Source organism: Carassius carassius, chromosome 10 (assembly GCF_963082965.1).
Source record: "Carassius carassius chromosome 10, fCarCar2.1, whole genome shotgun sequence".
Lineage (NCBI taxonomy): Eukaryota > Metazoa > Chordata > Actinopteri > Cypriniformes > Cyprinidae > Carassius > Carassius carassius.
In genome coordinates, this window is record NC_081764.1 from 27174951 (window position 1) to 27188024 (window position 13074).

A 13074-nucleotide genomic window follows, 5' to 3' on the forward strand; every position below is an offset into this window, starting at 1 on the left:
CAACAGTTCAAAGAGGGAGTGTGCTGGATGTGAGGGGTCCAGAGTGATTTTAACAGCCCTTTTGCTCACTCTGGATAAGTACAGTTCTTGAATAGATGGGAGGGTTGTACCGATAATTCGCTCAGCAGTCCGGACTACCCTCTGTAGTCTTCTGAGGTCCGATGACGTCACCCTCGGCCATCTTGGGAGTATATTACTTTCTTCTTTCAGACGAGGCCTATAATCGGAGTTATAAAAATGTCCTGGCTCTTCCCAGCTTTATAATGGCAGTGATTGGCTGTTGTGATTAAATAGTAAAGTGATCCTCAAATCTGGCCCACAAAATGCACTTTACTGCAGAGTTGGGGGGGAAACCAGTCTGCTCTTGGCTTATATGTAAATCCTCTGACATTTGACTTTACAAATCCTCATATTGTACTTCTAATTCATGACAGGGGTTTTGTTTTGGTCTCTCCTCTGTGCTTTCACATTCGTCACTTCTCACTGGAGCTTACGCTATGCTTTCGCCCACGTCATACGCTGGAACGCGACTCTCATCTTGTATGCACAAACAACAGTTAGCGGAAGCTAGAGATTACTGTTTATAAAGTTTTAAATATGGATTTTTTTTTCTTACACAAATGCATTGATACACTTCAGGAGTCCTTTATTAACCCCCTGGAGCTGTGTGGAGTAGGGTTGTCACGATACCATAAACAAATGTTACGATACTATACCAGCTGAAGAGTCATGATACCAAGTAGTATCAAGACACCATATAAGACACCATATATTGAATAACTGGCTCTTTGAAAAACTCAAGAACAGTCATGAAGCAACTAATTAAAATGTGTCATGCATGCATGTACTCCATCTGTACAGTAATGAAGTCATGCAAATTGAAACTCTTCTCAGTGTACTAAGCATTAACACTGCATTAAGAATTTAATTTCTTGGATTTCTCAGAGGCTGTCGATGGTGGGATGTGACTTGCTGGTGGCAGGTTTAACTGTGTGGCTTTGGGCACCAGTATTTTCCGGACTATAAATCACACTTTTCATAGTTTGGCTGGTCCTGCGACTTATAGTCAGGTGCAACTTATTTATCAAAATTAATTTGACATGAACCAAGAGAAATGAACCAAGAGAAAACATTACCGTCTCCAGCCGCGAGAGGGCGATCTATGCTGCTCAGTGCTTCTGTAGTCTACCACTGAAAACATAGAGCGCCCTCTCACTGCTGTAGACGGTAATGTTTTCTCTTGGTTCTTGGTTCTAAATAAATGTGACTTATGCCGCATTTCCACGGCAGGAACTTTACCCAGGAACTAGAGACTTTGGCTTGGTACTCGGTGCGTTTCCACCACAGGAACCAGGACCTAAATAAAGTTCCGGGTAAAAAAAATGCCCCTCAGAAAGTCCCTGCTGGCGAGGTGGTACTTTTTCAAAGTTTCGGAACTTTCGGGGGCGGGACTTGGACGCTAAACATCCTGATTGGTTGAGTTCATGCATTGTTTGGGTTCAACCACCATTTATTCGGATCATTTTCAAAATATATCTGTTATTGTGTCATGAAATGTAATTTTAAAAGTATTTCAGGCGAGAATGTAGTTGTTTAAAACTCAAATCTGTGGACAGCGTCTATTTAAAAATGTGTTTCTCCAATCTTGGAGATGTGAGCTCCACATGATCAGCGAGAGCTCAGTCCTCATGTATCCGCAGAGAGCAGCCTCACCTCGGCTAGACCTTCTGATGTGTGCCACTGGCTCTGATGTCTTGTTAGTGGTTAAACATAAAATATAATTCATTTTGGGTAAATCTAACAGGTTATCTTTGGTCTGTATTCAGTTTATCTATATGTTAAAATGAAAATAAAAAAGGCAAATTTATATAATTTTTCGTTTCATTGTAATGGCTGTATATACACATTTCGATGAACTAAGTACATTTCTGCAGCTGTTATTATGTTTAAATGAAAACGAAAGGAGGCAGTTGTATTTGATATCCTATTTCATGTTATGGTAAATATGCAGAGAGGAAAATTGCAGTAGCCATGGTCAGCTGACTGATGTTATCAAGTACGCTGCTGCTTGCAGATTTACCGGATTTGCGTCGTCGCGGATATCACTCTCTAGAGTCGAATGCACAAAGTCTGAACTACCGAGGATGCACGTCCAAAATCAGCGTACTTTGTATTGAGAAACGTGCGCAGACCTACGTCACCAGACTATTTGCCTAATCTTCCCGGTACTTTACACCGTGGTGGAAATGCAGAATGCAACAGGTCTGGGGGGAAAAAAGTTCCTGGGAAAAAAAGTTCCTGGTACAAATGTTCCGGGTAATTTCGGTGGAAACGCGGCATTATAGTCCAGTGCGACTTATTTAGTTTTTTTATCTCGTCATGACGTATTTTTAGACTGATGCGACTTATACTTAGGTGGGACTTATAGTCCGAAAAATACGGTACTTGAATTCTGTAAAATTTTGAATATATATAAAAAAATGATATATTCAATTGCCCATTTCATTTTTTTTCAATACAATAGAATACAGAAAATGTTTACATTTATGTTGTATGTTAGTACTGTACATTTCATAAAATAAAAACAGTTTGATACGACATTTTTTTATTAATCAAATGAAATCAGTGTAAGCAAAATACATTTTAGAACTCCAGAATTGGCACAGAAGCTGCACTTTAAGTGACACTGCAATTACAACTGCATAAATAATGAGTATTTATTTTATATGTGAAGTCTTAAATATGAAATGCCAAATACATGAAATATATATGAAATGCTGAAAAAAAATATTATTTTATGGACTACCTTTAAATGGGAAACCACTACATCCAATAGGTGGCAGTCTTTCAAAATAATTTATTGACAGAGCCATTCAAAAGAAACGTCTGGTCACTTCAGGAATAAAGCAAGTGATTATTCACACGAAACTTCCTGAATGGCTCATTTAACAATTTACTCACCCAGTTCGTTCAAAACAAATATTTTTTAGGAACTAAACAAGCTGATTTTAACATTAGAAATGAATAAAGGGCTGACGAGAACAGACTGCAGATGTCGTCATGTTAATGAATATAACAACATTCTTCGTTGCAAAGATTGTTGCAAAGAATGAAAACCATTAATCCAGAAGGTGGACAAAAGAGCAACAAAAATATATCCATACTATATAGAAAGTTATTATTTTAAAATGCAGTGATTAAACTGCTAATTTTAAAAATCTTTTCAGTCAGTACTACCGTAGTACTGCAAACCGTGCAACCCTAGTGTGGAGCACGTTTTGTGATGAATGGATGCATTATAAAGCTCGGAAGAGCCAGGACATTTATATATATATATATATAACTATATAACTGCATTCATCTGAAAGTAGAAAGTCATATACACTTAAGATGGCTTGAGGGTGAGTAGGGGATACGTTTCATTTTTGGGAACTATCCCTTTAAATGATTAAATCACCCAAATATGGAACACAAACAGAGATGTCAAATGTCTCCAAAATTGCTCCTAGAGAGCTACCGTCTTGCAGATTTCAGCTCCAACCCCAATCAAACACACCTGAACCAACTAACCAATGTGTTCAGGGTTACTTCATAATTGCAGGCCAGGCAGGTGTGTTGGAGCAGGGTTAGAACTGAAATCTGTAGGACTGTAGCTCTCCAGTAGCAGGATTGGAGACATAGAGATATTGTAATGATGCGTGCAACAAGGTACAGCTGGCAACTAAACTGGCACATGGCATAAAACAATGTTCCTCAAGAAGAAAATCAGTGGAAGTGAAACAGCAAGAGGAGGCAGGTCATTATGTAAAATCATTATATATATATATCAGTGAACAGTAAAGTTACATGACATAGAGCCAAGTGGTGACCCATACTTTGTGCTCTTCATTTATACCATCCAGGTGCACACAGAGAGCAGTGAATAGTGAACAAACACACCCTCACCCAGAGCAGTGGCCAGTCATTTTTGCTGCAGCATGGAGTAAATTGGTTTTATTTTTATTTTGGAAAGAGGGTTCATAATTTGTGTCTACGCAACTGAAACAAATGTGAGTCTGAGGAAAACATCAATGGTAGGCTTTCAGATGCCTTACTGACACTGCACAGAGAAGTGACAACTTGAAAAAGAAAAAGACTTAGGCCTCAAATTGAAAAGAGGTAAGAGGATGGTGACTTGTAGCTGCTATAGGTTAACGGTTAAACTCTCTGATGTCGTGGCCATATCAACGAAACACAAAGGAAAGAGGGTTCCCACTTGATGACCCCAAAGTTGATAACCTCCAAAATCCCCCCTTTATTCCCCCAAAGGAGCACCCCAAAGATAAGATAAGTTTAACACCTTATCAAAGGCAGTTAACTGTAACATCTAATCATGTCTATAGTCCCCAAGCAGTAGGCCTAATGGACATCCAACAATGTTCTTTTATACACTCATATCTCTTAAATACATAATATGAAAGTTTTAATTTTGTGTGTCACATGGACACACAGAAATTCACGTCTTTTTCATTTTTCAACACATGATGGCGCCATATTCCTGCTACAAGCACCGACCGAGCAGAAACAAACAATAATTGAAGCGAGAAGATGAAGGTTTTGGATGTTCAACATAGGCTACATCTTTTCTATCGCATTTCATCTTAAAAAAAAAGTTACATATTTTATCTGAGGTAACTTTAATTTTTTTGTGTGATATATGCTGGCTATTTGACTCTAACTCATATTTGTAGCCTAATATTAATACGAGACATTTTCTCTGCACATCGCTATATAAAGTAGTATATTGGACGTCCACTGGGTTACTATTTTTTAGTGCCTGATCTGAATCAGGAAAAAAAGGCATTTGCAAGTGTCATGTAAATTTTGTGCAAATTAAACCCGCCCTGCGTGAAACAGCAAGTCCTTCCTTGTCATCTTATTTGTAACGATTCAGTGACTGAATGGTTCAAACGCGTTAACCGCTTACGACCACGGATGATCCGCATAAAATATCGGTATATATCAGGTCGCAGAAGTAGGCTAGCTAAAAGGTAATTTGCATCTAAAGCCTTGGAGGCCCAAACCATAGCTACTTCAGCAGGGCCATCTCACTCCGCCCCTCGGTCAACATTAGACCTGCTCTAAAGTGCGACAGGTGCGAGGAGAGATCAGCACCTTTACAGCTGCAGGAAAAGAAGAGGGGGCATGATTTTTGTCGACTATAAAAACCCGTCACTGGCCAGTCTGATTCATAGGACCTGCAGGTACGGAAACGAGCATGTCTACTAAGGCCTCCCATCAACCTGGATATGAAACTACAGAGGTGATCAAGACAGGTAAAACAAAAATAAGCTTTAATGCTATCCTATGATTTTTGTATTTTGCAGAATATATTTTGCTAATTTATTTGAAAGCAGAATATATATATATATATATATATATATATATATATATATATATATATATATATATATATATATAATTTCAAATCTAAATGGATGGAAAAGAAACTTATTGTAACCATTAAATATAAAATAAATACACAATAATACTAGAATATCCTTTTTAAAATTGTTACTTATTTGCAGGTAATGGGCAGAGAGCACACCTGAAAAAATTAGATGACTGAAAAGCTTCAGATTCAAATTTTGGACTGTACTTTCTACAGTAATTTTGGAGTTTATCAGAGAGCACCTCCAGAACTTCGATGGATAAAACTGCACTTGCTTTACGTTGAGCCACGCGCACAATACATGTGGATTCAGTTTTGTTCGTTCGGCTCGCGTTAAGCAAGTGCAGAACTTCTTCGATGCCAAACGTCTGTGACATATTTAGATAAGAAGCCAGAATAACTGCTATGCTCTTTCCGTTGGAATTGTTTTTTAAATGGAAAATAAGAGTGTAATGTGAGAGATTCGCAGACAAATGAATGAGCCACAACTGATAACTTGTCCTATGTAATGGTCATGATTTACAATGTCACCTGTTATCCAACATCATGTTTGTTGAGTTATCCACTTCCTCTCTTCTGTGCTGGTAAATGAGGGCAAAGTTCTCACATATGCTGCAGTGATGTAATGGCAAAATAAAGTTCTTCTTAACTCCTCAATGTTTGTATGTTGAGTTATCACACGTATGCTAGCCTGGCAACTGTGGAAGCATATGGTTACTATGGAAATCTAGAAGTCAATGGAGAGTTTGATGTGCAGAAGGGGTAATGGGTAATCGGCACTAATAGGTGACAGGTAAAACATTAACAAGACTCTCTCTTCCTTCTCCATCAGTCTAACCAACTGCTCCTGGCTGTTTCACACAGATTCACACTCAGTCACCATGGAGTCCATATCTTTCAAGTCAAATTAATTCAAATAAATTACCATTAGTACCGCAACAGTTCTGGATAGCACACACATAAAGCCATTCAATATCTGTGGCTGTTATAAGGTAGAAAGTGCAGATTCATAGCACATCTCTGCTGTATTTACTATACATTTGCATTATATTAATTGTTATAGCATTAAGCACATTGTTTTCTTTCCATCTGTTGATTCTTTTAAGCCCTACAACAAAACTCAAAGACCATACAAGCAAAGCAATAAGACAAAAGCAGTTTAGCTGAAAGCAAAACGTAGTTTATAGCAGATGTGAAATCAGAGGGCTGTTATTAGATCAGAATTTCATGTTCTGCTCTGATGATGCTGAAAGTTACGGCAACTAAATAGGCTACAGGGGCCATGTGTTTCAGCCAAAGACCATTACAATACCACTAATGAAATATGCAAGTGCCTTTAGGCTGCCTCACAGCCTGTGATTGGTCATACAAGTATCTTCAATATCACCAATTAAACTGAGAAATATTGAGGTCAACATTTAATATGCCCAAAGCAATTAGCAGGAGTCTTTTTGTTTGAATTGTTTACTGACAGATCTGGCAAACAAACATAAACGAACCTGCATAGAACGCATGCACATATACAAGCCTTATACAGTGTCTCAAAAACATATTTGCACTTATTAGCCACATTTTAGCATGCATTCTTATAATTGCACTTAATATTGTGCACGTGTGTGTTTTATTTTCTTATGTCTTTTATCCCAGGCATTTATTTGATCATAAACATATTGTGAAATATTGTTACCATTTATTGTGATTTAATTCACAATAACTTATTCCTGTGATGGTGAATCCACAGCCATTATTACAGTCTTCAGTGTCACATGATCCTTCAGAAGTCATTTTAATATTTTGTGTTCAAGAAACATTATTATTATCAGTGCTGAAAATGATAGTTCTGCTTAATATTGAAGCTGTGATACATTTTTACCCCTTTGAATTATTTGATGAATATAAAATTCAAAACAGCATTTTAAATTTTCAAACCGCAATCTTTTGTAATGTTATAATAAAAATAAAAAAAACTATTATATTGAATATGCTGTGGCTAACAAACATGCATGTGACAGAAACACACAATTGCAAACATACACAAAAATAATTATCACTCAAAACAAATATCCAGAGTGAGAGTCACAGCATATTTTTTGGTGATGCAGATGTCTGAGTTTGAGCTGTCAGGTCCTGTTTTTCCACACACAGAGCAGGATTAGTTTCCATGGTGCCAGTGAACATGTGGCAGGTGGTTTTGGCCCTCAGCTTTGTACTACAAGCAGAAAAAGGCACCAGTTTTGCCATTGTCTATGAGGAAATCCCATAATGACAGCAATAAAATAAAGACTACATTTTGGAGAAGGAAGCATCTGTTATAAATCCATATATATAATAACAAAAAAAAAGGTAAATTCTTTTAATTTGGTGTAAATGTTATTTTTAACATATAAACGTAAAACGTATATGTATTAAATGTATTTCTTTTCCATTTTTCAATGCCAGTAAACATATCCATACTTCTTTGTCTGTTGCATTTACATAAAAGATAGAATCTTTAAAATGAATGCAAATTAGAAATTTGGCAGTGAAATTGGTGTAACTGTTGTGCTGCGTGTCTGTATTGTGGATATTATATTCAAGGTGTTTGTAAACTTCACCGAATATAGTTCCAAGGACAGATGACTGGTTAACAGCCCTGGAGATGTGCGTCATATAGACAGCTCTTGTTTTTCAGAGCCTACCTGACAACATGAGGATGCTAATGCCATCTCACAGAGACACAGAAAGAACAGGGGACGAAGAGTGTTACCATGGAACAGATGGATTTATGAAAGAGACACACACACACGCACACACACAAAGCGCTTGCATACTAACTGACCCTGTCGTTCACACATGGAATGAGATACACACTAATCAACATTCATCACACACACAGGTATAGGGTGTAGCACGCAGACTGCAGGACTGGGGGCAGATGTGTAAACACTACCTGTTTGTTCTGTGTAATGGCTGAATGACCAGGGAAGTGAGAAGTAGGTGATGGTCCAGGAACACTGAGCTCCATATAGTACATTCAGACTACATGTGTCAGCCCCTGAGTCTTAAAGAGTAGGTGGAGTGAATGATTCTCGGGGGAAAAGTTTTACCCCACATTGTGAGCACCAACTATCTTGTCTTAATCTGGTTCATAAAGACCTGGCTGACTCACTGAACTACTTTGAATGGTTATCTGTGTGTGAGAGAGAGTAGGCTGGCCTGTGATGTAAATTGACTAATTTTACTGTGAAATGAATGCTGTAGTGATGCAAGGAAAGATGTGATTAGCCTGCGGCCTTGACTAAGCTTGCCAACTCCTTTGTCTCACACCCATAGAAGCATAGAAACACTTCTCACTTAATTCAATAAGTATGTAATCCATGAGCAAACATCTGTTTGACATTTTGATCATCACAATGTATTACAAATCAGTATAAATACATGCATACAATTCTAAAAGCAAACGTAGACTTACGTGCTGTCTCATTCTGCACAATGTTTGTTGGTCCATTATAAAAATTTTGACTACCCTAGTGTTACAACACTCTCTGTCTTGCATTTCTTTGGTATTTGAGGAAAGCTTGTGTAGAAGAGAATCACATTTTTTCTAATTTTTGTCTTTTTTAAATAATAGCAGTGGATTTTTTTGTTCAACATTTTTGGAACAAAATGGTTCTCTCCTTTGTCTCATAGCTGCATTTTATGTATCCTAAACACAGTTAAATCATTTGGCAGAATTACAGCTTATTTGTCAATGATACACAATTAAACATATACTACTAACAAGAGAAAATAATCTTGTTCATCACACATCTCATATTTAATCTCAAACTTGGTCTTTAGTTTATATATATATATGTATATATATATATATATATATTTTTTTTTTGAACATGTAATAATGTATTTTCAAGATTGAAAGTTTAGGTCTGGGACAAAGTTTTTACAAAATCTATACACATTTTAAAAAGTGGCAAAAGCAAACGATGTAGGCATTAAAAAGCTTCCAATACAGTTTTAATTTGATTAATAAGTAATATCAGCCTCTGGGACATAAAAGTTAAATAAACACCCATATAGCAGATGTATTAACAATAACAGCATCCAAATTGTGCAAATAATATGAAACATTTAATGCATATTTTCTCAGTTTAGAGTGAATTTCGGTGCTCTCTCAGAATAGTTCCCAGAATCTCTTTTTAAAGCACTTTAAAGTGTGTTTTTAAGAAGTTCATATTCAGCATGCTAGAACATGCTTGAAGTAAAATGAAAGACATGAATATCTGTAGTCTATCTGTAGGTGGTACAATGATTTTACCCCCACAAAAGATGAGGACCATTGAACAACAATACCTTTTGTTTGGGTTCTCATAATAGTGCAATCATGTTCCTGAACTTCTGAGAGGATACAGTATAATGGATAGATGATCCACTGTAATAAACAACAGGATTAATACTAGATTACACTTGATGTGACACTGCTGAAAATACCTTTTATCTGAGATTGATGACTGATTGGTTGATATTTTTTCCCTGCAGATTATTGTTATTTTTCTGACAAGAAGAAAAATGGAAGCAATATCTGCAAAATCAGTGATTTGAATCATTTTCTGACACTGTTTTACCGTTTCTTCACTGAACCCTATGAATCTGCAGTCATTGGACATTGAAAGGGCATTCAGAGTGTGTATATGTGTCTGTGTTAAACTGTATAGCTGGTCCTTGTTTTTTGATGAGTCAGAAAATTTAAGCCCCTGTTAGACAATAACAGGACTTAAGCTCTCTTTTGACACATGCTGCTGAGCTGGCAGTCCCTCTGCACATTCTGCAGTAACTGCAGTGACAGCGGCTATATAAACACTCCGTATTGGACCGACCCCCAATGTTAATTACGCCAAATCTCTCCCACAAACTGCATGTGAGTATGAGTCGCCGTCATGCTGTCAAAATCAACATCATAAAGTTCATGAAAGCGGGTTTAACTGTGAAAATTGATAAACTGATGCTCATTTGCGTTGACCGGACACAATCATCATGGATCATCATGAATGACGGGAGATAGAGGCCTTTGTGAATCTTTGCATGGACTGAAAAGTCACCCATTTCTGGTGGTTACTAAATTAATTTTCAAAGCAATGTTTGAACTGAGATGTTTCAGCCATCGCTGGATTCATGGGGCCCCCATTATGTTTGACAACTATTGGTATTCTCTGGTTGTTTCAGTGCAAATGTGTCAGTTTGAGAATTTTCTCTTGTTGCAGCTACACTGAAAGGGCCTAGTACAATATTCTTAAGTGACCTAAAACAAATTCTCTCTTGAATTATCACTAATCTTGTTTTTGATAACTTGACACTAAAAGTAAAGCACTGAGGTCTTAGGTTAGGCCTGAATGTTGAATAGTAATGTTCATATAATCTGGCAGGTGTTGTTGTATTATTAACCTTATCTTTTAATGTTGGCAGTAGCTGGAGAGAGCAGACATGAATCAGCGAGAGCAGATGGAGCAGCGGGGGCAGTGGAGGATCACAGTGTGGGAAGAGGAAAACTTCCAGGGCAAGCGCTGTGAGTTCATGCTGGAGTGCCCGAACATTCTGGACAGGGATTTCCAAAAGATTCGTTCTATCAAAGTGGACAACGGCCCGTAAGTGTGTGTGAGAGCTCATCTATTGCTTTTATTAGTGTCTCACATGCATGTAAATCATCAAAAATCTATATCAAAAAGCTAGAATGCTCTCTCTCTCTCTCTCTCTCTCTCTCTCTCTCTCTATATATATATGTGTGTGTGTGTGTGTGTGTGTGTGTGTGTGTGTGTGTGTGTGTGTGTGTGTGTGTAAACATGCTTTGAGGGAGATAATATAAATATTGATCTTATTTTCTGCAGCTGGGTTGGTTATGAGTACCCCGAGTATCAGGGTCAGCAGTTCATCCTGGAGAAGGGAGATTATCCCTGCTATCAGGCCTGGAGCGGAAACAGCAGCTACCGCACTGAGCACCTGCTTTCCTTCAGACCCATTAAGTGTGCTGTAAGTTTTGCATTTGATGCATCTAAGTGTCTCATTTACTTACATTAGATTTTTATAATAAATCTTTTTGTGTGTGTGTGTGAAATATCACAAAATTAATATTGTGATAATGCTGATAATGGCAATGTATGATAAAGAAATAACACGCCTACAATCTACCCGTTCCAATGAAATGTGCAGATAATTTTACATCTAAATAATTAAAAAGGCATCTTGCATCTGAAATATGAACGTCCCAAAATATAGCTTTTGGCCTTCATTTTTGTCCTGTTTCATCACCAGAATCACAGTGACAGTAAAATTACCCTGTATGAGTGTGAGGACATGATGGGACGCAAGTTTGAGATGTGCGATGACTACCCCTCTCTTCAAGGCATGGGCTGGTGCAGTAAGGAGGTTCCTTCTATCAAAGTCAACTCTGGAGCGTAAGTCATCCTCCATTTGCTCCAGTAGGCCTATAAGTTATATTTTTATTACTTCTCTCTGCACATAGATTTATCTCAATAATAATATGTTCTTCTTCATCTCACCCTTGCAGTTGGGTGGGCTACCAGTTTCCAGGTTACCGTGGATACCAATATATCTTTGAGAGAGACAGACGTCAAGGAGAATACAGGAAATATTATGAGTACGGCACCCAGGCCCACAGCAACCAGATCCAATCAATCCGCAGAATTCAGCACTAAGTCCGCCCCCAGTCTTCTCCTATTGGCTACTGTGTATCAAGTGATAGCATGTTATTACATGAGACAAAGTAGGCAATAAACGCTTTTTCAAACTCCAGAAAAAAAGAGTGTGCTTGTCGCCATTCCTTTTTTTATTTATTCAACCAGTTCCCAGAAAATTTAACGTTAGATCGTTAAAAACTGGAGTGTTATTATTTTATAAGAAATTGAAAACAGGCCTTTGTACTTACAGGATATAGATTTAATATATTATTTACAGAGCTTTCAGATTAGACATCTTTAGATTAGGTTTTTATTTTATTTATTTATTCTTAATGTCAGACATAGAATGTATATTGTTCTTGTCGGATTGTATTTTATTTTCAATAAACAAAAGCACGAGATGATGGCTATAGTGTTTCTACTGTGTGCAGTGTTGCCAGATCTATTGTGTTTTGCTGCTCAAAACGTTTATTTATAATGATGATTTAGCGTTGGTTATTTGAATAATACATCTAATTTGTTTAAATCTCTACATTTGATCAGATTTGATCACATAAGTAAATCATCCAGAGCTGTCCACGGTGCTGACATCTTCTAGCTGCATATAGAGCGCAAGACTAACAAATCATGAATAATATTTGGGATCTATGTACTAGCATTGTATTTTTTCATTTGCTTCTAAACTTCACAGAAGTTTCCATTCGATTTGAATGAATGAAGAAGACTTAGAGAGAATAAGAAAATGTAGTCAGCACGTATGACTGAAGCGGATCTACAGCGGCTTTAAAACAGCACACATAACATTATAACACAATCAGTTACAAAGGTCTAGCAAATATAATATTGTGATTAACGGGGCGCATTAAAATATCATAAAATAGCAGTCTGGCAGCACACGAGATGATCATTAAGCGCCCTCTGCTGGTTGATTTTTCATTTTTTTCAATTGGCGCAAATAGTTTAGCCATAATTTTA

General features: G+C 37.2%; 1 protein-coding gene and 1 long non-coding RNA gene across 3 annotated transcripts in view; both read left to right on the plus strand.

Moving 5' to 3' along the window:
- Positions 1-12500, plus strand: part of LOC132152032 (beta-crystallin A2-like) — a 132431-nt gene extending 119931 nt beyond the window's left edge. The window contains exons 1-5 of one of the 2 annotated variants that reach the window (XM_059560669.1): positions 10199-10325; positions 10871-11049; positions 11290-11431; positions 11714-11856; positions 11970-12500. In XM_059560669.1, coding sequence (XP_059416652.1) covers positions 10889-11049; positions 11290-11431; positions 11714-11856; positions 11970-12117 — 594 coding nt within the window. In that variant the 5' untranslated portion in view covers positions 10199-10325; positions 10871-10888 and the 3' untranslated portion in view covers positions 12118-12500. Of the gene's footprint in view, positions 1-10198; positions 10326-10870; positions 11050-11289; positions 11432-11713; positions 11857-11969 lie in introns of those variants that run through there. The other variant, XM_059560670.1, reaches the window with a different exon arrangement.
- On the plus strand, positions 5108-6088 carry LOC132151350 (uncharacterized). Its single transcript, XR_009436392.1, has 2 exons — positions 5108-5315; positions 5568-6088. It is a non-coding gene; the product is annotated as an uncharacterized LOC132151350 (long non-coding RNA).
- Positions 12501-13074: the final 574 nt, after the last annotated feature.